This window comes from Desmodus rotundus, chromosome 7, assembly GCF_022682495.2.
Source record: "Desmodus rotundus isolate HL8 chromosome 7, HLdesRot8A.1, whole genome shotgun sequence".
NCBI classification, from domain to species: domain Eukaryota; kingdom Metazoa; phylum Chordata; class Mammalia; order Chiroptera; family Phyllostomidae; genus Desmodus; species Desmodus rotundus.
The window spans coordinates 12,979,931-13,004,703 of NC_071393.1; the positions used below are offsets into that span (position 1 = coordinate 12,979,931).

Below are 24,773 nucleotides of genomic sequence, written 5' to 3' on the forward strand. Positions count from 1 at the left end.
GTCTGAATGGATCACAGTAAAAAGAGATCAACGCAGAGAGGTCCGCGAGGGGCTTATCCAAGTGGGTGGGAGATGATGAGCCTCAGCTAACACCTTTCCATTTGGGAGGCTCCTGGGAGGTGAGATGGGAGAAGCAGATTCAGAAGACGTTTGAAAAGAGTCAGCAGAATGCAGTAGATTGAATTTTGGAAGATGAGGAAAGGAACCCCCATTAATAGGATTAGGGAAGTAAGGGGTGGCAGTGGGAAGCATGGGGTGAAAAGGAGGCGGTGGCTGAGGACCTCCTCATACCTCGCCCTCAGTGGGCAGAGCACTCTGTACAGGTGGTGAATTTGCTTAATGTGCTGCACGAGACTTTCTCCGCCTGTCCCCCAGCCATCCTGCTTCTCTACCAGTGTCCCCGGGCCGACCTACCCTGCCCCAGACGGCAGTGCCCTCCAGCCTGGTGCTGCTGCTGTCTCCTCAGGTGGCCCCGGGGTAGGGGGGCGGGTGGGGGGAATCTTAGACCTCAGGGGTATTGTGCTGATACAGGGAACCGAGCCTTTTCAACTCCTTTCAGTTCCCACTGGGTGATTGCCGCCCACCGATACCCACAAACCTGATTCAGGTGATGACCTTATTCCTTTTATACTTTTTTATTCCCTCCTCCCAATCACTGCCTTATCCTCTGTACCTGCTTTGGGTTTCCAGGATCCTAAAATGGACCATTTTGGCGAAGGAAGGTGAGCCATCTTCCTCTGGCCTCGTGCCCTCAAGACCGAAGGGAGGCTCCTTAGGGCCCACAAGGGGGCCGGGCCCCTTCGGGCCGGTGAGCGCCCATGTGTGCGTGGGGTGCACTGAAGACCAGACTCTAAATCATAGTGCCTGGGGGCCCCGAGCACAGACTAGTTATTCCACCAGAGCTTCTGCGAACCCCGCAGCTCCTGTGGGTTGCCCTCCCGAGCCTCGCTGTGCCCTTCAGACAGCTCAGGGCAAGACGGCTCCCTCTCTGGTGTGCTCACCTGCCGCCAGAATGGTCCCCAAGCATCTCTGGCCTCACTTCCTCTAGCCACTTCCAGTGTCTACTTTCTGGTTTCCAGACCCTCCCAGTCTCAATTGCCTTCCTTCAGCCACTTGCTGATTCAGCTGGGTGTAGTTGAGAGACCACCGTCCTGGGGCAGGCACTTCCACACAGGGGACTTCAGTTTGTCGCCGAGCGGCTGTGGTGTTGAGAACCGAGCTCCTCGAGCCTGGGGCTCCTATTAACTCTGATGCGCTTCTTTCTCGGCGTCTCCCACAAAGTGAGCCAGAGCTGAACTCAGCCTCGGAGGTGTCCATGTTGTTGGAACCACACGACACTGATGTCTTCTCCCTGCGCATTTACCTTGTAAACCTGAGTTGGGACGTCCCACTGCTCTTTGCTCTGTTTTATCTGTCTAGCCCCCTGAGGTCATTTTAAATCGTGGTTCCGTCAGCGCAGACGGTTCTAAATCCTTCTGTTTGCTTCTTTGATAAACCTCAACTCCTCTGGATTCTAGACTTTTGTAAACATGTGGGACAGGATGGGGCTGAAGACAGCAAGTGATCCATAGCCAGTGTCCCTGCCTGAGTCATCTGCCGGCCCCCACACCCACTGTCCAGTCCCCCCAAAGCATCACAGGCTCCCAAGCACCTGCTTTAAATTCACACTCAAGGCGATTCTCCTTCTGGTGATGGCTGGGCTGCGTCAGCGAGTAGCACACGGCAATGGGTAAGCACTGGCTCCCCCTTTCACCTCTCTTCCCTGCCGGCCTCCTTCCACTCTCTGATAGCAAGGACGCCGAGGCCACGGTGGCTTGCCCTCCCATGTTTTCTGAATTGAGACCGGATTTGTTATGATACCGACAGTCATCTGGGGCTCTTATGTTACAAAGCCTTCCCAGACACTCTCACCTTGGCCCCATTTTTTCTAAAAGTAGGTCAGAGAGTGACTTGCCCACAGAGGGAGAAGTCAGTGCTGAGGCCAGGGTTCGAGCCTGGCGCTGCCTCCCACCCAGAGCCCAGGGGACAGGGTGGTTGGTGGTTGGGAGCAGTGAGCGGAGAGATTACTGCACACCTCTGGCTGAGGCCCAACGGGGAGTGGAGCTGAAACCCCGAGACAGTCGGGGTAACTGCGGAGTGCCTGGCCCGGCCTTGGAAAGTCCTACAGCAGACGGAGTGGCTGTGGCACTGGGCTGTGGGCCTGGATTTTCCGACGGGAAAACCAGATAATTCTTTTAAAAATCCTGTCTAACTTTAACAATTCCAAAAATCCCTGGCTCTAAACCAGGCTCTATCCCCCAGCTCCCCTTTCCACCCCAACTAGAAAATGTGGGAGGATGAGCAGAAAGGAGACATCAAAACGGTGACAGCCCTCTGACAACATTTTAACTTGGAAATTGCCTATAAGTGGATGGCATAATTCCGTGTAGGCAGGTGCAGATCAAGTGCGGCACACTTGCTGAACTCCTTCTCTGTCTCCCAACAAACCCCTTGAAAAGACGGCCCACAAAGGTTAACTCAGCTTCACCCTGCCTGATTCCCGAGTTGGATGTGACCTGCTCGTCCCCTGAGCTCCCAAAGCCTGGGAACTCACAGCCAGCACCTGCCAGGGCAGGCTGCAGCGGGCTTGTTTTCCTTAGTGGGTTCATGGCTCCCGGGCACGACCACCACCCCCGGGCCTCCCAGGCTCAGGATTCAAAAGCAGTTGCTCTTTAAGCAGTTAAGAGAGGAGCAGGGTCAGGAGACAGGATCGCGTTCTAGCCCGCTCTGTCCTAACTGAGCCTTCCCTGAGGCTTGCTGGTCTGTAGGTGCCAGTCCAGACAGCCAGTTCTGCAAAGTCACACACCTGCACCCAAGCACTTCCCTGGGCAAGGCAAAGAAATGTGGACGGTTCCACACAGAGCCTTTCTCACTGGGCTTTCCCGCAGCAGGGGTGTCCAACCCGAGGCCCGCGGGCTCCGAATGGCTATGAACGTGGCCCCACACAAAATCACAAAATTACTTAAAACATTATGAGATTTCTTTGCTTTTGTTAGTGTTTGTGTATTTAATGTGTGGCCCAAGACAACTCTTCTCCTTCCAGTGTGGCCCAGAGATGCCAAAAGGTTGGACAGCCCTGCATCCCTCCCTCAGAGGGCACTGGGCCAGTGCCCCCACCCCCAGCCCGGCCTCCTGCTCAGGGCCCCCTGGCCCTGTCTTTCCCCACAACCGGTCCTGCAGAGCTGCTCTCTCTCCTGCGGTAAAAGAAAGGGTCAAGTAGAGCCTCTAAAAAGGGGCCTCCTGCACCGAGCTCTGGGTTCTGAATCCATCCCTCTTCTCTGAGGCGGAGTCTGACGCTCTCCCACCCCTTCCCCAGCTGGGAGCCTGACAGGGGCTGTTCCAACAGTGACATTCACTGCAGATGACAAGTGACAGCTGTAGGGAGGGATGCCTCAGGACAGTGGAGGGGGAAGTGTGGGGAGCAGGGAGAGGGGGCAGCCTGATACTTCCTATTTTTCAGAGAGATGAGGGCCCGCAGGGAGTGACCTGCCTCAGGTCTTCACCCCCCAGCACAACCTCCCCCACCAGCAGAGGCCTGTCGCCCAGGGTGCCCAGGCAGTACTAGGGCGCAGCACGGGAGCTCAGGGCGAGAGTGCCCCCACCCCCCGTGGGGAGAACCGCAGGAGCTGCCATGCCAGGGGACTGGGCCGCATGACAGGGCGGGAGCAGGGTCTAGGCACCAGTGCCATCCTGGCAGGCCTTTCCATAGGCACCGCCTCCCAGACACGGGGAAAGTGGCACGGAACGAGTCCCACTCCCTGGCCCTGCGGGTTCCTGCTTCCCCAGCAGAGTCGAAGAGAAGGCCAGGGTCCCAGCTTGGGGAGGCCCAGCCTAGTGGGTCCGGGGTGCATGAGCAGCATCTCATTTCCTCTTACTCTCAGGCTGCCCCTCACCCATGCCCTGCTTGTTCCCAGTCAGCATGCTGACCTGAGGCCTCGCACGGCTCCCTGAGCAGGTTCCCAGGAGCCTAGAGCATTTCCTGTGAGGCCGCCCAGAGGGAGAGACAGTAACACGATGGGGGAGAGCCACAAAGGTGGGGACGCAAGATGGGTGGTGAGCAGGGGAAGGGAAAGGGGAGCCTTCCAGGGGTCTGTCCCTCCCGGGAGTCAACGATGAGCCTGACTGAGCTTGAGCCAGGCCTCAATTCACAGGCCTCCCCGTGAGCCCTCGCCACACTTGCCATGGAGTGGGGCTGGGGCCGCCTCTAGGACAGGGTTCTGTAACGGAACCCTTGTCCTTGGGACAGGCCTGACTGAAGCACATCTCCCCTCGGCCCTGTGGAAAGAGTCCGGAGAGGGCAGAGGGGCCCGTGGACAGAGAGGAGGGATCGGGGCGGCCCAGTAGTGCCCCAGCCGGCCTGGTCCACAGCGGACATGCGTCTGCACCCCACCGGGCTGGGCCGGGGTCTCGTGTGCCTGCCGATGCCACTGCCGCTGTGGACACCTACCCGTGTTGAGCTGAGCATTGCCCACGTCCACGTGCGAGTGTCCACGCCTGTGTTTTCTCACCGTCAGGGAGTGGCACGTGTGTCTGCTCATGTCTGCACATCCACTGGAGACCTGGCTCACAGTGGGAGCCTGCATGGGTGGGTGTGGAGATAGGACCCTGGGTGCCCTGGGGACCCAAAGAGGCATGGTCACATGGGCCTGGGCTCCAGAGCCAAGCTACGGGCTGGCCCCAAGAGGGCTCGAGTCTCTGTTGTACTTGGAAGCCTTTCTGAGCCCCTGGTCTGGTCCTTGCCCCACCCCAAAGACAGCACCCATGTGGCCCAGCACCCAGAGCTCAGTTCCCGAGGAGCCTCAGAAAAGGCTGGAAAGACCACGCCTCTTCCTTCTCTACCTTTGTGGTTCTCCGTCTGGCCTCTGTCCACCAACGGGTCATGAAGACCAACAGCATCCATGCTCATGGCCTCCCCAGGCGTGGCCCAGGCCTCTGCTCTGCCTGCAGCCCGCAGCCAGCACCGACCAATGAGTGGCGGAGGGAGGAGGAAGCTGGCAGCCGGCAGGGCCAGGGCCAGGCAGTGCGATGACTTCAGTGGTCAGGGCCTGGCCCTGCTCCTGGGGAATGACCACCACCTGGGCCCACCCGGCGCGTCTGGGGCAAGGGCTCAGGCTTTGGCGCTTTTCAAAGCCTGCAAAGGGTCTCTTCTGTGAAGCCAGCCGAGAGGGCCTCTTACTGATGCAACAATTGCAACAATGAAAGGGAGCCAAGACCAGTCTGTGTCAGCTGGCGGACACTCACACAAGCCTCTGTCTAGTAAAAGCATCAAGATGCGCAATGGAGCAAATGGCATCCAGGGAAGTGGTTGTTTCCGGGTGCAGGGACCAGAGCAATGTCGCAGGGAGGGGTCAGATGCTCTACTGCAGTTACAATGTTTCATTTTTAAGCAGAGTGGTGGGGACATGTCATTATTTTATACTTTATGATTTGGTTAAAATAAGTTAATGAGGGGAAAAAAAGGAATGATTTTTGCAGTCAGACAGACTGAGGTTTAAGTTCACTTCCACCTCTTACTAGCTGTACTTCTTCACCTTTCTGTTCAAGAGGGACAGTTTAGACTCTGCGGTTCGGCCACCTATGAAGTGAAGCCGCCTGGGCACTCCCTTCCCGGGCCTGTCTGAGGGCCCTGGGGCAGCCTGCGAATTTCCCCCAGGGCCCAAGCTTCTCCGTCACAGAAGGACAGAATCGCTCCCGGGCCAGGTGCCTGACACAGGCTGAGAGCAGGGCACACCTGTCCCTTACAGGTTCTTTTGCTGGGAGGAGGGGGAGGGTGCCTCTAGGGGAAGGCTGCTGAGCTCCAGCCCAGGTCTCTCTGCGGGTGCCTCTGCGGCCTCTGAGTTGAGGGGTGGAGGGCGGGGGCGGGCACAGGACAGAAGTAACTGAGATCTTAAAGGACTTTAGGAAGGTAAGGAGGGAGGGAGGAGCCGGCCCCACCAGGAAGAAATGCCCGGGGCTTGGGGTCAGCAATTTCTGGAAGGAGTAAAAGCCCCTCCTCCCACAGCCCGCCTCTCTCAGGGACGCCGGCCTGGGGGCTGCGCGTGGGTGTTTGGATCCTGGTGCGCGGGGCAGTCTGTTCGCTCTGGGGATGAGAGCCGGGGAGGCCCTGGGCAGGCGGGGTGTCGGCCTGCGCATGCGCACACTCTCTCATCCGTGCAACTCACACCTACGCACATGCCGTGCTGGGCCTGGCTGTGGAGCCGGGGAAGGAACTCGGACACCATTCTCACTGGACAAGCTTAAAACACAACATGGCTCGATTTTTATTTTATCTCAGAAAAAAAAACATTCCCTTCAGAAAGAAAGGCAGTTAGGTAGGGCCCCTGTCTGGGCAGCTCTGAACTACCCAGGCTCACCCCCTGGCCGGCCTGCCCAGGCCCCTTCCCCAGAGCCCACCTTCTGGCCCTGCTGCCTCACCACTCCGCCTCCGCAAGCCCGGCGCTGTGGCCCTAAGAGACACCCAGGACTGGTAGGGTAAGAAGTACACGGCAGTGGGACTGGGCCGCCTGGGCTGCCAGGGCTCCCTGGGCCCACTTCTGGGGACCAACGTCAGCCCCTGCGGCCAGGGAGGGACAATCGTAAAAAGGATATCCTCACGCTTACAACTTCTCCTGGAAAGTATATCAAACGCCACCTCCAGGCTCAGCAGCTCCTGAACCCTGGGAAAGTCTGGGGAGGGTGGTGTGAGTGTGGCGGGGGGGCCTGTTGCAGCCACCCCCCAGCCTCAGAGCCGGCCAGCCTGCTCCGCCACAGCTGCTCTGCAGAAGACAAGGTGGCACTTCTAGATGTTTCTCAAGTGGGGACCCGGCCTTGCCCAGCCAAGATGCTCTGGTGCTGTGGCCCTGGCCGGGCGCAGGGTCTCCCAGCACGAAACGTCCGCTTCCTCGGACTCTGAAGCCTCCCGGCTGGGCCTCATGCTGTGCCAGCCGGGGCTCCCTCCTCAGTTGCGAGTGGGAACCAGCCACGGGAAGGGTCTCCCAGCACGTTCACTCTTCTCTCACCGTGGCTGGTTCCTCCAACCAGAAACAGAAGGACTTCCCTCCCTTTGGAAGGGCACACTCAGCGGCTCATCAGGACACTCCTGCGCCATCCCGGGCCAGGGGGCCCTCGAGGCCAGGGGACTCCAGGCATGCCCCACCCAGCTCGTGGCTGAGGAGCTGCACGTCTGGGCGGCCCGTGTCCCCGTGGGACTCGCAGGCGCCCCCTCCACTCACCAGCCCCAGCGCGCAGCCATTGGGCCGCCGCTCAGGGTGGGGGGCGCTCCCGTTGGCCAGCGCCCCAGGAGGGTGGCCATTGAGGCGGAGGCTGATCCGCTCTCCGTCGCTGCCATGAGCTGCCAAGGCCCGGGCACTGGTGCCACCTGCCTTGAAGGGCTCCCGCTGCCTCAGGATGTGGCTGCGGATGATCTTCCGGAAGGTCTGGCGGAACTCGCGGATGCGGTAGGCGTAGATGAAGGGGTTCACGACAGAATTGGAGTGGGAGAGGACGATGGCCAGGTACATGAGCCCAGGGGGGGCGTGGCCGCACTGAGGGCAGAAGAAGGTGAAGCAGTTGATGATGTGCAGGGGCAGCCAGCAGAGGGCAAAGAGCCCCACGATGATGGCCAGCGACTTGGCCGCGTGGACCTCCTTCTGCAGCGTGGACCGAGCCCGCTCCCCTGGCAGAGGCTGGCTCTCCATCTGCTTCAGCTGCCGCCGGGCCGCCAGGAAGATGCGCAGGTAGATGCCCAGCATGAGCAGCAGGGGCACCAGCACGCAGGCGAAGAAGTTGTAGTACACCATGTAGTTCATGGGCACCACGTCCTCAAAGAGACAGGCCACCTGGCCCTCCCGGCAGCCCTGCGAGTGGTTTCTGTCCTCCTTCGGCCGGCTGCAGTTGTTCCAGCCCAGCATGGGTGTTAGGCCGATGGCAAAGGACAGCACCCAGCAGACGGCAATGATGCCCTTGGCCCTTGCACCGGTCACCAAGCCATTGTACCTGGGGAGAGGACACCAGCGTCAGAGACCTGAGACACCAGGGAGGGCTGGGCAGAGCCGAGTGTCAGAACCCAAGTACTACTCCCTGCCTCCCAGCCTCAGTATCCCCTTCCATTCATGGGTGGCCGAGCCTTGCCCTGGACCTCACAGGAGGTGTGGGAGAGCAGGCTCCACGGAAGGGCTCAGGCAGTTACTGAACAGTATTACAGGTAGTCCTGTCTGAGGGAATTCATGTGATGATTTGGGAGGGGACACTATCACCCCCTTGTCGATGCTAGAACAGGTTTCCCTGTAGAGCGGCTACAGGTCAGGAGGGCGGGCCACTGGCCAGAGGCAGAACCAGCCAGACCAGACCTGTCCATGATTCACGTCTCTTGTACTCTACGCTCTTCCTTCCCACTTGACCAGGAGTCTCTAGAAGCCCCCAGGGAGAGATGGCAAGGGGACAAAGGAGGGGTGGGGGTCCCAGGCCGAATGAGATACCCTCTCTCCCCTCCAAATTCACGTATTGCCTGTTTCAAAAACTCTTGCGGCACATGGGCTGAAAAGCGCTGCGCTAGAGAGCCAGGCTCTGCCCCACACTCAGGGAGCGGCCGATCCGCTGGCCAGGCAGCTGACCCCAGGCCCACAGGAGAAGCGGCACAGCTTTTACTAAAAGCACACAAAAAAGTCCTCTCTCATTGAGGAAGGTGACCTCAGTGATCTCTGAGGGGTGGACCTCCTGTTCCAGCAGCACCAGATTGCTAGCCCGGTAAACCCCACCCATTCTTCAAGGTCAGGCTACTTATCTTCTCAGAGAAGTTTCCCGCTGGACCACGACTAAGCCCTACTACCCCACCAGGGCCGCTGCAGCTGGGGCCAGGGGCAGGGCTCTCCTGCACCCACCTCCACGTCCCCGGTGCCGAGGAGAATGGGCTGTACTTACTTCCAGAACTGGAAGCACCCACAGAAACAAGCTAGTCCGTGGGAGGCAAACACAGGGGCCCACGGGTAACACACGTGCGAGGCAGGCTGGCAGCGCGTCCACTCTGCGTGCAGGAGGCAGCGGCGCCCCTGAGCCCCTAGGCGCTGCCTTGCAAACTGTGCCCAGAGCGGCTGCATCTCAGGGGGGGCTGGGGAGCTGGTTTTCTGCGTAGAATCTCCCCAGGTGTAAATTTTGTCAACTAATTCAAATTAAGAAAACAACAACAAAAACCTGGTGGCCTCGGACCTCTTGTCTAGCCCTCACTGTATAGGTGGGGAAACTGAGGCCCAGGCAGAGGAATGCACTTGCTGTGGCTCTTCCAGGGGCCCAGAGGCAAGTCAGGCCAGGGTCAGTTTGTCGATCCTGAAACTTTCTGGTTGCAAAGAGTACCGGGGCCGGGCTGTCCCTGGAGCTCCAGGGCCCCGTCCAGCGGGGGCTTGGGGCCCACAGTCAGGCTGTGCCGAGTGAGGCCCAGGACCCTGCCCATTTCTACCGAGGGCTCCCGTACTCTGGAGCCTCAAACGCAGAGTCACAGGCTTTTGTTTCTTTCTTCATTTCTTCTTGTTTGCATTTAATACTTACATAGCACTTGCTCTGTGCCAGGCACTGCTTTCTGGGACTCTTTTCTTAATTCGAATTTATATACTCTCATTCAGCAGAGGCGAGAAGTACATCCCTCCGTGGCGTTCCTGTCGTTCTGCCTCTCTGAGTCTCTGTTTCCTCATTTGTAAAGAGGGCCTAAGAATCGGGGGTCTGTGAGCACTGGCCCACAGGGCAGAGTGCAGAATCAGTGGGTGGGAACTACAGCGAAGCTCCAGGCAAGAGCTGCTCAGCTGAGCTGTTCCCAGGAGAAACGGGCTACCTCAGGTGGTAGTGAACTGCCTGTCATGTGAGGCAATCAAGCAGAAAGCACAGTTATAGGGATGGTGCAGAGGACCCTGGAGGCCACCTGCTTTGGGGGTTTTCAAACTGTCCTCAGCAGCAGACTTCTTGCCCGTGTCCCAAGGTGGTTACAGAAGCGGAGCAGCTGGTGGGGAGGGGAGGTTGGTGACAATTAACTGAATGAAGACCAGCGGGGACACCAGGACCCGGCTGGAGGCTTCTGGGGACGTGGTCTGAAATCTCTGGTCTGTCCGGTTGTTGAGGGACAGCCTGCCACTGAGTTTTCAAAAACGCCCCCTGTGGGGACAGAAACAAACGCTCGTCAGCAGCACTCGCGAAGGTGCAGGTGCGCAGAGAACGCCTCTGGAAGGGCTCCTAAGGCTGCCCTCCTGGGAGGGACAATTTTCCACCATATACCCTTCTGTTATGTTTCGATGTTTCAGCACTCACAGGTATTATTTACGTTTAAAAACACCAAACAGATTTGCTTTGTTATGCAAAAGAAGGTGCTCAGGCGTAAGGCCCTGAGCAGCCAGCGAGGGGCTGGGGCGGCGCAGGGCCCAAACGGAAGCCAGCAGAGCCACGGCCTGACCCAGCAGCGTCCCCCGGGCTGCATCTGCCACTAAAGCAGTCACATCTCGGCCTCCTGGGCCCAGACGTAGCCTGTCCGGCAGAAGGGGTGACATGGCCATCTAGCACGTTCCAGGGAGCCCAGAGGCGTCACAGGAAGCAACGGGTGTCAGAGCTCTGTCCACACCGGGAGGTACCACGGCCTCCCCGGGCCTCCCAGCTCACAGGCTGCCCTGTCCTGGGGGCCCCTGTTACCCAGGACCGGCCCACTCCACTCCAACTGCGGGGTGGGGGGCGCTTCATGTGCACCCGCCCTGCACCGAGAGCGGAGCGTCCCTCAGTCGTTCAGACGAGCCAGGGATCCAAGGTCGAGGAGTCACTGATCAGACACCATCCTGGGCACCGGCAGGCCTGAGCTGGCCTCATATGTCCCTGCCTGCCTGCGCTTCTGTCTCCACCACCTCTCCCGGTTGGCCCCTAACCCACAGGCTCACTCCTTCCTGGGGCCTCTGCCCAGGCTTGGACCCCTCCCATTGCACCCACCCCCTACCTCCACCTCCATCCCACAAGACCTATCAGCATCACCTCCCCCAGGGAGCCCTCTCTCCTGACCCTGCCCTCCTTACAATCCAGGGCATACAGGTTTTGTCCCCATGGGCTGATTCTCCACATACAACTTCAGGCTATCGTCCGTACTCGGCTCACATCCCGCTCACTGGGGGCTGACGGGAGACGGGAGACAGTGGTCATGAAAGTCCCCTGGGCACAGAAGCCCTTGTCTCTTGCCTTGGCCTCTCGTCCTCTGGCTCCTGTCTCAGCCTCTGACTAGGCTTCTCCTCACCCATCGCCTGACAAGACCCTGCCCTAGCCCACCAGGGACCCTGGGAAGGGGCACACAGAGTTTTCTGCAACTGAATTCTAGAAAGAAAAAAAGGAAAGGGAGGGAGGGAGTGGGGGGAAAGGGTGGTGCAGGCCTGGGGCCAGGCACCCAGGGCATGCCTGGGTCAGCAGCTAGACCCCGGAGAGGACTGGGTTCCCAGCTGGACGGGGACAAAGCAGGAAGGGTGCGAATGGCAGCCCAGCCGGGCGGTGGCTCCAGGGCCACGTGAGTCCAGGTCCGGCGTGCCTCCCTCTAGGTCCTCCTCAGGCCCAGCTTGCCTGCAGGAGCCCCAGCAAAGACACCTTCACGGGCCTTGCCCTCCCCGGCCCCACCGGCCGAGGGCCCTTGCAGAATAGGAAGGTGGAAGGACCCAAGGGAGCCTGGACAGCGTGAAGGAGCCTGCAAGGAGACCCTCGGCCTCTCCATGAGGAACAGGAGGGTCACAGTGCCAGCCCCCACCACAATGCCTCTGTGAGATCAAAGGAGACGCTGCTGCACTAACATCCTCCGACAACTATGGAGGGGAAGGCTGAGCAGCATCCTCTTCCTCATCTCTGTCAGCTTCCGGATCCAAGAGACCCAGGCTGGGCCTTCCAGAGTGGAGCTCTGGTGGCCCGGTCTGGGCGGAACCAGGTCCTGCTCCGGAAGAAGACCGGAGTCGGGATGGGGGTGGGGCGGGTTCACGGCTCCATCAGGGGCTCAGCTCTGGGCCTCCAGCAGCTCAGGAAAGAGCTACCCACACCCACCCGCCCGCCCACCCTCACCTGGGCCTCCTCCCTCCCATCCACTCACTGGGCCCTCACAGCACCTTAGTGAGCTCGGAGAAGCCCGTCCGTTTTATAATAAGGAAATGGGCCCAGAGGGAGACAGCTGACTTTCCACAGTCACACAGCGTGTCCCACCCTCCCACATCAGGGAGTCATTCTTTTGATTCTCGGAAAACGGAAGTAAGAAAGAGAAGCCGAGGCCCTTTCCACTGGGACCAGCAGCCTCGATCTCTTCCTAGGATGCAGCTGCCCTTTGAGTCGGGGAGAAAGTGAAAGTGAGGCCTCTGCTTTCCCATTGGACTGGCACGGCCCCAGCCTGCGCTCAGCCTGCCCTGCGGTGGACGCCAGTCCCTCACTCTCCAGTCCCCCTGGGGGCCCACAGACGCGCCTCTGTGTTCAGAGCCTGGACTCCAGGTTCTGCTCTGCCAGAGGCTGGCCCTCTGTTCTGACACGGGTCCTAGGCTCTCCTGAGACAGGCAGTGTCCTGCATGGGGCCAGGCTCCTGTCCCCCTCTGAGCAGAGCCAGGTGGCAGGAGTGGTCATCTGGTGCAGGTTCTGGGAGACTAGGGACAGCCTGTGGCCCAGCTCCCCAAAGACCGAAGGCACAGTGGGCGGCGGCCACGGTTCTTCCCAGGCCCAGGCCCAGCTGAGCTACCAACTCACTGTGTGGCCCCAAGGGCTGGCCCCCTTCTCTGGGCCTCCTTTTTCCGTGCAGAAAGAGAGAGGAAATGACCTCTGAGGGCCCCTTTGGGTTTGACACTAAATTTCCATTTGCTCACTATGCCTGCCTCCCCTCCAGCTGAGGCTCCCTCTGCTGCCGCCCCGTAGGTAGGCGTCCCGCCTGTTTGGGAGACTTCCCCACGGGGAAGGGGTGACCTTCTTGGAGACCTCCCTGAGAGCCTGCAGCCACCCAGGCTGTCTCCAGGATGGAGGGGCAAGGCGGTGGGGCAGGGGGCCCCTCAGGAGGGACACTTCCTAGCCTCATCCTTGACTGGGTAGATGGAGGCCATGCTAAGTAAACTTAGCCCCAGGGAAAGACTTCACTTACACAACATGTGGCTGAAGTCACTGCAGAAAAGATTCATCGTAAAAAACCCCTCTACCAGCCCCGCCGCACAGGCTGGTGACCTCAGGCGCACAGAATTTGCATACAGGTTCAAATGACTCACTGTGGCCCTGGGCCAACTCACTTCCCCTCTCTGGGCCGTTTTCCTAATGTGCAAACTCCGAGGCCAGCCCAGAGGAGCCGGAGGAGGGCGGGCAGGCTTCTGGATCGGAGGTTCTGTGGTTTCCCATGGTGCCCCGCCCCACGCCAGCATCACGCCGCGTGGAGAACAGCCCAGACACACTGCCCAGGCCTGGGCCACACACATCTGCCCACCGCCACAGCGGGGCAGCCTCCACATCAGGGGAGGCCGGGAAGGGCCAGGGTGCCCTGCGCCCATGGGGTCAGCTAGATCGGCACTACTGCTGGTAACGTGCCAGCCGAGCCCTGGGCAGCCCCAGGCTGAGCTCCATGGCTCTGTCACCTCAGCACACTGCCACCACAGCCCAAACCCTGACCCGGGGCTTGCCGTAGCCACAGCACAGATCAGACCCTGGCGCAGGTGGCCTGGGCCCGACCATGAACCCAGCACCAGGTGTGCCTGGGAAGAGAAGGGGGCGGCCCACCCCGGCCCTAGCTCACCGGAGCGGGATGCGGATGGCGATGTAGCGGTCAATGGCGATGGCCAGGAGACTGAAGATGGAGCTCTGCGTGAGGACCAGGACGAAGCAGGCAAAGAAGAGGCAGCTGTGGCAGGCAGCGCAGAACCCTATGCTGATGGTGATAGCAAAGGGGATGGCAAGGACCCCCACTGCGATGTCGGCAGCCGCCAGTGACACCACAAAGTAGTTGGTGACGTTCTGCAGGTTGCTGTTCAGCCACACAGCCCAGCACACCAGCACGTTGCCCAGGACGGCCAGCACGGCGATGGCCAGCTCCACCGCGATGTACACCGAGGAGCCCATGGCGGGCATGGCCACAGACGAGCAGAGTCGGTAAGGACGCGGGCCAGGCCAGCTCACGGTCCATAGCTGCAGTGCAGCCGGCCCTGTCCAGGCCCCTGAGCCCCTGCCCCTCAGGAGCCAAGAGCGTGCCTGCTGGTGAGGGGGGCTGCCTAAGGGCTTTTGCACGGCTGACTCGGAGTCTCCAGAAACCAGGTCCCCTCCGGGGGTTCTGGAGGCATCTTGGCTCAGCTCAGCTTCCGAGTTTGCGAGGCACCTGCCAAAAGAGAAACCGAGTGAGGAGTGGGACCCCTACAGCACAGGCACAGCCGAAGATTCCCAGCAGAAGCCCTCAGCCCGGGCTGTTTTTTCCCAGAGCAGCTGGGAATCTTTTCAAGGCACTCACGTTAGTCCCCCACGCTCGGCTTCTCAAGCCTCCTGGCCCCTAAGCTCGCTGCCACCGTGACCCTCCTGAAAAGGCCCCCTTGCTTCTTGGGCTCCCCCAGGCCCACCCACCTTCTCCTTCAGCCAGCCTCAGTCACCTCCATCCCCTGAGAGCTTTCCCCGGGAACTACCAGCTCCTCCCTCACTGTCCAGGTCAGGGGCAGACTCAAGGACCCCAAGAGCTCCCATCTGGAAGGAACTGGGAGGCTGTCTGGTCCCGTCTCCCACCGCCAGCAGATAAGCCCTCTCCCCTCACCAGGGGTGCTGCGCAGGGTGGCGGAGCAGGCACAGAAGGAGCCCGCCCCTCGGCAGCCCCCGCCGCTGCTGACTGCACGTCTGGGCGGGGCAGCAGCCTCCCTCCTCCCCCCCACCAACGCCTGCTCCCCAACCCTCTCCACAGCCCGCACCAGGATGGGCTGAGTTCAGTGCGGGGCCCGGCAGAGAGCGGGGCCCTCGGCCAGGACTTGCTGGGGGACTGTGGCCAGGAATGATTCTCCTTTCTGGGCCTCAGTTTCCCTATTGATATCTGAGGAGGTTGGACCCCACGTAGCCTCCAGGAGCCACTTCAGCTCTCACCCCTGAGTCTATGAGAAGGAAATAAACGGTTTTGAGTGAAACGGCTTCCGCAGAGTCAAAATGCCACGGAAATGTAAGGAATTACTGACACCCCGGCTCAGAAGCAGAAGCAGAGGTCTCGGCCTCCCCCACCCAAACCCCCGAGTATTCCCTTGAGCTTGTGAGAGGGTCGCCGTCCCTCCGCCAGCCCTGGGGCCTCCTCCCATTGCTTCTGTCCCAGCCTGTCACACTCACGTGTGCTCATGCCAAAGCCACCCCCCACCCCCCGCCAGTCCTGGGCTCTCGTGGGGCCCCAGGTGTGCACAGGCAGCAGCTGCCGCCTGCCCCGGGACAAGAGCCCCACGGCCTTTACCTGCACAGGCGCTGCACCCTCCCTCTCTCCTCCAGGAAATGAGGGATCAAGTGCAACTGTGACCTTGGAAGAAGGTCGCTCGCCCCCAAGGGCCAGGGCGGCCAGGCCACCCCGGTCCTGTCTGGCAGGTGACAGAGGACTGCCATAGATGAGTCCCAATTTTCCTTCTGACTTTGCTGAGCCTCAGGTGACCAGAGCCCGAGGGGGCATCCCCCATGCCCACTAGGAAGCCGGGAGGGGAGCACCCAACCCTAGGGGGAGCAGGAGGAGAGGAGGCCAGGCTCCTGAAGATCCCAGGGGTCTCACAGCCTGTGGCTTCTCCCAGACGTGGCCCCAAGGGGCATAAACCAGTGCCGCCGAGCTCCTGCTCTGCACAGGGCACCCGTCAGCCAGCTGCTCACAAAGCGAGCCATGTGCAGAGGTGGGCCAGACCAAGTCTCCCGGTGCTCCCAGCAGTGAGATGCCCGCCTCCTCCGGGGCCCCTCACAGCCGCCTGCCGTCCTTCTGACCCCAGCAGGGCCCGTCGGGGAGAATCTGCACCAAGAGGTGTCACGGCCTCTGCTGATGCAGCCAGCCCAGGCTAGAAACCTCACTTGGCCCTGCACCGTCGAGCGGAGTCAGAGGGCCCTGCCAAGAGGCTGATGAGGCGGGGTCACCAACGACCCACCTGACCAAAATACGTACCGCATTTTTTGGGAGCTGGGTCACACCTTCGACACCTGCCCTGGACTCCGGGCTGACTCGGTGTGAGCCAGGGTGCCCCATGTGGAAGGGCCTTCGACAGGCCCAGCCCGGCCCTCTGCTCAGCGAAGCTCCCCGCTTGCCCCCAGCCCCCAGTACCTGCCCACTTGCCCCCAGCCCCCAGGACCACCTTCTGCGCTCTGGGCTCCCACGTTGAATAGCGCCTGGTAGCAACACGCCTCCTGACTAAACTGAAACTGCCTTCTGCTGTCCCCCAGGCCTGGGATGCCCCCCACCCCACTCCCCAGTCTCCCTGGTGGCAACAGATCCTCCTGCCACCCCAGGTCAGCCTTGCAAGGAGCTAAAAACACACCTAACACCCCTGCTGGCCGGGCCCTAAAAAGCTGCCTTGGTGCGCGCCTGGCTCCCCGGCCACCCTGCCTTCAGCGGTCCTGCAGGCTCTTCCAGATGCTGCCAGGACAATCCCGGGGGAAGCTGACCTGGCCCCCAGGCAACCTGGGCACCTGCCAGACCAGAATCCCCCCACCCGGGGCAGTGCACCCTGGTGGAGGCTGGGGCACTGTGGGGCCAGCCGGGCAGGGAAGAGACCAGCGTTCTGTGGGAGGTTAGAAGCGTCCCAGCCTCAGGCAGGCAAACCAGACAGGGGGTGGGGGCGCCATGACCTGTGGCCTTTGCCGGACTCTTGTGGTATAAACGTCCTCATTGTGGCCAGTGTCAAGCTGCTAATATTTCACTGACAGCAATCAGGAATCACTGCCCACAAAATCAGCCAGCCTGAGACAGGTCTCCAGCCTCCACAGAGCTACCAAACCCCTTGTCTCCCAGGGGCTGGTGCCTGGACACATGGGCCAGCCCCTCCTAACTTGCTTGTGCAGCCAGACAAGGCATTGGGGCCACCCGTGCACCTCACCTTGCAGATGTGGGCGCGAAGCCCCCAAGGAAGTTAATGAGCTCAACCAGCCCTACTGGGAACATGAAAGCTGGCCTTGAACTGAGGGAAATGCCCACGGAAAACACAGCAGCAGGAAGATTTCCTGGGGCCTCCGAGAGCTACGGGAAGGGAAGGTCGGAGCCCAGGGGGAGGGGGTGGGGGTGGGTCTGGGACCTGGCAATTTCCTAGTCCTCTCTGTTGGTTCTGTCCAGCTAATTAATCCTCGAGTCTTCTGTTGCTAGCCAGGAGGGGAAATTAAATATCAATCACGTATTATTTCCCTGTGATTGTCCCTTGCTGGCGACAGAGCAGAGGTCAGAAGCCGTCCCGCACAAACTAGAGACACGCCGGGGACCGTGCACCAGAAGCCTTGAGAGGACACCCACACAGGACCCGAGCGCCGCTGCTTCCCGCCTTCCCCCTCACCCTCACTGGCCTGGCCGCTTTAACTAAAAACCCATTTCACCAAAACCCACATATTTCCTGGCCCAGTTCTGGCTCCCTGTATGCCAGACTAGCGAGGCTTTCTGGACACATGTACAGGTGGTGGCTGTACCCCAACCCCCGACCCCGCGGGATGGAGGTGCCCACCAGCTTCCAGGCGGGACCCCGCACATCTGCTCTTGGCTGCAGCCAAGGACAACTCACCAAACCCAACTCGTGCATCAGACCTGTCGCTGCCACCCTGGGCCCATTCCTGGGCTCCAGAATCCCGGTCTTAGAATCCCCCGCTACTCTCTCATAACACACGTTTCCCAAATACCTGTTTCGTGCCAGGCAGCTGCTGGACCACAGGGAGGTCTGTGCCGCCTGCTGCTGAGCCTGGTCCCAGCAGGGGCCTTAAAGAAGGAAGTGTCCTCTGAGACTGTCCTGAGAGCCACGTGCTACCCAGGTGGTTTTCAAAGACTTTCGGATCTTCGAAGAGATAAAGAAAGGAATAGCACGCATAAACAAGAATGAGAACTCACAGATCAACTGGCAGAAACGAAACAATCTGGGCAGATATAAACAAGAAACAATATCAAGTCAGTAAATCGTATCAGAAAGGAAAATAGAGGGATTGAGACAGAGAATGCAATCGCCCCGATGCGCTTTGGGAGTGCACCTGCGGACCTGAAGCCACGCGGAGAAATTCTCACAAACACTTCACAGAGCGACGAACTCTGTAAGGAGCGAGCTGAGCAACACGGAAGGCAGGCGAGGATCACCGACATCTGCCTCGTGAGAGCTCGGGCTCCTGCTCCCGAGAGCACAAGCAAGGAAGACACAGGGGGCCAGGCAGCTCGGCTCCTGCTCCCCACCGCAAGCCTTCAGCGGGCTCTGCCATGACTGGCCTGTGCTGGGCCCAGGCCTGGGCACGAGCCTCCCAGAACTCCAGGGCCCAGGGACCCCAAGTCCCTCTTGTCTTGGCAGGTGTCTTCCCATGCTGCCTAGAGGGGGCAGCTGACAAGTACCTGCCGCCTCTTCCCGCTCTCCCCGCAGGGCCGCTGGCAGCTCCAACTTCAGGAACTTGGTGCAGCCTGTGCCCCTCCCCCACTGCCCCTTGGGTGTGTGGCTCCAGCACTCAGCCCCTGGGGGCAGGATGTGGGCAGGAACAGGGTGGAGAGCCAGCTGCCTGCACTGAGCCAGCCCCCCAGCAGACTCCACAACACCAGGCTCCGGGGCTGCAGGGCCTGCCCTGGCTCCCTTCTCCCCCCTGGATGCCCAGAGTCCCCTTCCATCCCCACACATCCAGGCCAGATGTCAGAGAGGCTGTAGGCCCCCCTTGTCCCAGCCTGAGGTGGCCACCTCACCTGACACCCTCCCACGCAGGGGCCACATCTCAACACAAGGTGCTGGGTGCCCACCCTCAGGTGGAGGAGCCCAGACAGCCACAGCCCCGCTCCATGCAACACTCCCTGAGACTGCGTAAGAGGCTCCCACCTCTGTGCGGAGGCTCCTCGTGTGTGTACGGCCAGCCACGGGGAGTGAGGTACACCCTGACCTCTGTCAGGAGAACCCTTGAGTGGCAGGGTGACGGGCACTGTGATGCCTGTGAAGAGGGGACGTGGTGGGGGGAGGGGCTTCTAGACGGCCCACCAGAGAACAGACTCTGCTTTGGGGTGGGGTCCTGGCAGCCACTGGCCTGCTGAAGGGCAGGGCCTGCCCAGAGGGGCTACGCTGAGGACAGGAGGGAGGCAGAGCACTCCCGGGGCCCTGGAGGTATGATGATGTGGCCCCGCAGGCTGAAGGGAGAGGATGGGAGGGTCAGCCAGACTGGCTGGAGCACCACCTGCAGGGGTGGCCCGCCCCTGCTCCTTGGCCCACTCAGACTCCACTCACAGCCTGCAGAGGCCACCTAGGGGCCAGAGGTGACAGCCCCTGTGACAGATAGGCAGAAGGGTAGCAGCCCTGGGGGGCCTCTGGGCAGAAACCGCCAGCCCAGACAGCAGGGGAGACACCAGCACGGCGCCGGCGAGGCAGCTGTCCCTCAGGGTGAAGGCGGCAGCGAGGCAGTGACGGCCACAGGGGGTCAATGCTCACCCTGCCCGGCAGTGTCAGGAGCAGAAAGGGGCCCACAGGCATCTGCAGGTCTTCTCGGGGCGGGGGGGGGGGGCTGGACTGGGAGGGCTGGGAAGTGAGAGGAGAGACAGGGAGAGATTCCAGGCAGAGACCACTTGAGGGGCCCTGGAGAGCTGGAGAGAGCGGCTTCCCTCCCTGGGCGTCACCTCACTGGGCTGCAACGACAGGCAGCGGCGCCTCCCTTCATCCAGACCCTCCCATCCCTGCAGCATCCCCAAGGGCCCCATCTGTGATTCTGTGGCCTGGAGGGGCCTCTGCCACTAAACTGCCCCTCCTCCTCACCCAGAGCTCCCAGGCCCTGGCCAGGAGGACAGCGACCTCCTGGGGGCCGCTTTCTGCATCTCAGCTCTGAGCTCCTGCCCACTCCCCACTCCCCTTCTGCCACTGGGCCCAGTCCAGGGGCCGCCCTCAGCGCTGCCCCCCACTGCCCAGTCAACCCCGCACCTGGGGCAACCCCTCCCTTCAGTGGCCACCAGCACTTCCCTGGACCCAGTCCCCTACCCTGGGGACTAGGACTCACCCCTCTTTGTAGCCCTCACCCAAGGATGTGCTTATGGATTTGAAAGAGAGACACAGGGAGCAACACTGATCTGAGAGAGAGACATCAGACCGGTTGCCTCTCACACATGCCCTGAGGATCGAACCCGAAACCTTTTGGGGTGTGGGACAATGCTCCAACCCACCCGGCCAGCTGGCCAGGGCTAGGACTCATCCCTTTTACTAGCTCAGCACCCTGACACACACACCACACCCCCTCTCCACCGGTCCTGCACACCTGTGCTTGCAGTCCGGCGCCCTTCCCTCGACTCCCATGTGCACATCCCTCCGAGGCCAGCTGGAGTGGCGGCAGGCAAATCAGACATAAGACGGTTGGGGTGGCATTTCAGCTCATCCAGGGGGAGGTGGCTCAGGAATCAGGCAAGTTAGATGGCAGTAAGGGCTACCGCGGGGTCGCTGTGGAGAGCCACCAGGGGGCTGTGTCCTACATGGCAGGCACTGCCCACGTCCACCCAGAGACCCTGAGTTTTGCTGGGTGTGATGCCCTGAAGCCAGATGCCTGCCCGGATCCAACTACAGTCCACATGTCCCTCTGCTATTAGCGACCCTTGTGGTATCTCCGGCCCCATGAGACGAGCAGGCCCCTCCACAGCTCCCCAGCTCAAGCACCGACTCAGCCTGTCCTCTGGTGGCCTGGCATCCTGCCCCCAAAGCCAGTGCCCTTCTCTTGGTCACTCTGCGTGGCAAGCGCCGCTCCTGAGAAGACAGGTTCCGGGACGTCGCTCGCTCAAGGCTGCCCAGGGGGTGAGTCAAGACGGAAACCCAGGTCTGGGCAGCGAAATCTCCAGCCCATGGGGCTGTCCATGGAGCCAGACATTGTCCTCTTACAGTGCACTCCTGGGGTGCAGGGCCAGGGTGTGGGTGGGGACCTTCATGTCACAGGCCAGCGTGAGGGGGGCAACATGCAAGTCCCCAAAGGCCACCCGGGACCAGCCCAGCCCAAGGCCTATCCCCTGCCAGCCACGGGGGCTGCTCTCAGCCTCCCCAAGGCTGTGAGCAGGGGAGCCAGCTCCGCCCAGAACCTGATCTGCATGAGGCATGGGGATAAAGGGGCACTGGCCTGAGGGACGCGAAGACCTGGGAGGGCCAGGGAGACCTTAAAGGGCAAGGGCAGAGCGAGGAGGTGTTGCCACCACTGCCAGTGGACAATCCTCGGTGGGGAGCTACACCATGGGCCTGGGATGAGGGGCTGTCCTAGAGCGCAGAGCCTTCCCAGCCACCCCAGGCTTCCAGGACCAGCCACAGCAGCCCCGGATCCCGCAGCGTCCTTCCGGGACCACTGCTGCTCAGGCCTTCCTATCACAGTCCTCAGGGCAGGGACAGCTCTGGGGGCACGTCAGGGACCTAGTTCTGTCTGGAGGGTGCAGAGGCTGGGGGTCCCCAGCGGCTGGACAGCAGGTCGGAGGGAAACACAAGGCCCTGTGGGTGGAAACGGGCCTGAGAGCAGCCTATGACGGGGAGGGAGAGCTGGCTACAGGGGGCAGGCAGCCTAGTCCTCCCCCGGGGAACCAGCCACCACTCCAGTCCTGGGGAAAAGGGGGTGGGGAGACTCACTTCCCGGCATCTCCCCCCTCCCCTCGAGCTCCCACTGCACAGTGAGGGAAGTTAAAGCCTAAAGCGGGTGGCGGGGCCCGAACGCAGATCTGTCCGCTCCACGGTCCGCGCGAGGCCCTCCTCGATCCCTGTCCCGCACCAGTCCCTCGAGAGCCACCACCATTCCCGCCATTCCTACCTTTGCTCGGAGTAGCCCGACAGCCCGTCGGGACCAGTTGGAGGAGCGCACCCACCCGCGCCCGTCCTCTGGCCTCTCCGGGGTTCCCCAAGTCCGGTTCCCGCCACCACGGTTTGTGGGACGAGCCAGCCGTCCCGACTCCGGTTTCTCGCCGCGCCCCTGGCGTGCGGGATGCTGAGCGGGTGCTCCCCGCGCCTCCTCCGATACCAGCCCCGCCCCGGGATGCGCCACCTATGGAAGCCCCTCCGGTTCCCGGGTCCCATTCGCCTGCTCTCAGGCCGCGCCTCTGCGCCCCCAAGCCCTGCCCAGCCCCGGCCTGGCGCCCCGGTTCCCTGAGCGCCCTGGGGCCGGCCTGTGGCGCCCAGACGGACCAACGGACGGCCTCCGCCGATCACCTGCGGGTCCGGACGTCTGCCCCCTCCAGCCCGCGCCGCTGGGGCCGCTGCGCTCTCGCGCCCCTTCTACTCCCCGCCTACCCCTGCGCACCTTCCGGGCCAGTTTGGGGGTGGCCTCGAGGGTCTGCATGCTGTCCCGGGCCCGGCTTAGCAGGTGCGACCACGCCTGAGCCGCCCTGCACTAGCGATTCCGGTCGCCGCCGCCGGGCAAGGCTCGGACCCCAGCCCCGTGAACTCCCTCTCGGGCGGCGGTAGAGAGGGTCGGAGTGGCCGGTACCCTTAGTGGGAGGGCACTCGAGCCGTCCGGCCCCTACCCCTGCCTGTCCGCCTCCGACGGCCCCACGCCGCCCCGAGACCCTAGGAACCCGTCCCCGGTACTGGGACCCCGGCTGACCTGCAGCTCACGCGCCGGCTCCCGCTGTCTCGGCTGCGGCTCCGGCCCCAGCTCCAGCCGGGCCGCTCACGGGCGCCCCCTGCAGGCGGCTCCAAGACACACGCTGTCCCCGCCCCGCCCCGCCGCGAAGGGAAACCGAGGCCCCAAGTGCAACGGGGAGGCCGCGGGGAACCGGTGTAGCCGGCCTGAGAGTCTGGCGATGCCCACAGTAGGGCCCGGGCTACGCCGCAGCCCCCACCCGCAGCCCCAGCTTGCTCTCCCAGGCTCCGTCGGGTCCTACACCTCCTCGGCGCCACACCCCCTCCCCTAAGATGAACCTCGGGCCCCAGGGGCCCCCTCTCTGCCCGGTGAAGCGCGTCGGGCCAGGGACGCACTCCCTCCCCTCCAAGAAGCGCCCAGGTCTGTCCCTGCCCTTCTGGTCCTCCCGAAGTTCTGCTGTCCCTAATCGTCAGAGCTGGGCTGGGTCGGATCAGTGCCCTGCGTCACCTCCTCCCCAATGTCCAGCTGTGACTCAGGAAGTGCCCTGTGCCCACTCCTCTGCAAATCCATGGCTCTCCAGTTTCTGAAGACCAAAGCCCAGCTTCTTTACCAAAACTTAGGGTCCCCAGGGACATGCCCTGCGTGGTCCCTAGCTTTGCGCTCGCTCTCTGACTCTTGCTTTGGGCCGGTGGTGGTTGTGGGGAGGAGAGGTTGGCCCGTCAGCTCAAGGAATGCCTCTAAGAAGCTGGCCCTAGTTTTCAGCGACCCCTCTGCCTCTTCCAGCCCAGATTTTGGGCCAAGGCCCCTCCTGTTCTTACAGCCTTTGGTGTGAAGTCCGACCCTGTGGCCCCTCCCACACTTCTCTGAGCTAAGGGAGGAGTCACAGACTAACCTGGAATCTCAGACCCTTGGGCCGGAAGTCGTCCTCCCCCCAAGCCCAGGTTCATGTTCTGGAGACTTCAAACTGGAAACGACCTCACATCCGGCCCCAACCCAGCCATACAAGGGGACCAACTTTTGACCCTTGCATCTGGGCAGACTCGGAGTAACCTCAGTCCTGTGCACAGGATAAGCCCCATCAGTCCGCCAGGGCCTTGGTGGACAAAGGTGTGCGGGAACCCTTGCATTCTTGAACTTCCTGGGGCTGGTGAGTTTCAGCGATAGGCCTGAGGCAGGGGACTCGCCCAGGGCCAGACTGGGCCCTGTGGCTGAGGCCAGGGCAGGAGGGCAGTGTCTCAGGTACAGCAGGTGGGAAGTGGGAGTGCAGGCACTTGGCCAGCGTGTCCCAGGAGCCAGAGCCCTCAACTGTGCCCATCACTTGCCCAGACTCCCGACTTGGCCTCAACTACTGGGCAGGCTCCCTGGGTTATTCCCAGGGCCAAAGCCTGGGCTCCTGCTCGGCTCCCCTGCTCCCCCCTCCTTAGTGTACAGTGAGGCCCCCTGAGATGGGTGTGGGAGCACAGAGGAGGGCGAGTTGGGAGAGGTGGGGACTATGACACGACCGCAGGTAAACTCAAGACCTCACGGGACGGAGCTCGCCTACCGCTAGAAGAGGGAGCACCCCCGTCCCAGATGCCTTTGCAACCTCCAACCCAGCCCTATGCTACCCCTTCCCAGAAGTCCAGGCCTTTGTGGAGCTCTAGCTGGCTATGCCATCTGCCCCACCCCCAGCATACTCACCTCCACGGAGAGAGAATGGGGGACCAAAGGAGCCCACCCCCATCTATCCAGGCCCTTGTTTACCCTAGTGAAGGAGCTCCCCACCACACTGACACGGCCCCGGGCCCGCTAGCTAGGCCGCCCTGCTGCTACAGCTCCCCCACGGGCCTTGCCTCACCTGTAAACTGGGACTGAGCCAGTCAGACCACGAGGCAGCAGCAGGAGGCACTGCCCAGCCAGAGGACCCTCCCCCTCTGCTCTCTACCATTGCTTCTGGGCCTTTGAATTCCTGGGGGGTGGGGAGGGTCCAAACACCTCCTGCTTCCACCTGTTGGGCCCATGTTCATGCAAGTCCTCACTCAACAAATATGCAAAGCACAGCTTGTCCTGAGTTACCTGGGGCCCAGAGGGACAACAGGGGTTCATGG

General features: G+C 61.7%; 1 protein-coding gene across 7 annotated transcripts; it reads right to left on the bottom strand.

Moving 5' to 3' along the window:
* Positions 1-6,275: 6,275 nt before the first annotated feature.
* On the bottom strand, positions 6,276-23,395 carry ADORA2A (adenosine A2a receptor). Of its 7 annotated transcripts, none has more exons than XM_045200540.2 (4): positions 22,708-22,729; positions 17,830-17,981; positions 13,763-14,338; positions 6,276-8,013 (listed from the first exon to the last, which is right to left on the bottom strand). In XM_045200540.2, exons 3-4 carry the CDS (start codon positions 14,092-14,094, stop codon positions 7,107-7,109), a joined length of 1,239 nt encoding a protein of 412 aa, XP_045056475.2. In that variant the 5' UTR covers positions 14,095-14,338; positions 17,830-17,981; positions 22,708-22,729; the 3' UTR covers positions 6,276-7,106. The 7 variants fall into 7 exon arrangements, with proteins under 7 accessions (XP_045056475.2, XP_045056474.2, XP_045056477.2 ...); XM_045200539.2 differs by lacking the exon at positions 22,708-22,729 and adding an exon at positions 21,919-22,047; XM_045200542.2 differs by lacking the exons at positions 17,830-17,981; positions 22,708-22,729 and adding an exon at positions 23,297-23,395.
* Between the last annotated feature and the right edge of the window lie 1,378 nt (positions 23,396-24,773).

Excerpts from the sequence above, each read along its gene's own strand:
- ADORA2A (XM_045200538.2), bottom strand. The coding sequence starts at position 22,181 with ATGGGACCCGGGAACCGGAGGGGCTTCCATAGGTGGCGCATCCCGGGG. Across the intron at positions 14,339-21,918 it reads TCGGGCTACTCCGAGCAAAG|GTGCCTCGCAAACTCGGAAG; the intron begins GTAGGAATGGCG and ends CTCTTTTGGCAG. Across the intron at positions 8,014-13,762 it reads GCCATCCGCATCCCGCTCCG|GTACAATGGCTTGGTGACCG; the intron begins GTGAGCTAGGGC and ends TCCTCTCCCCAG.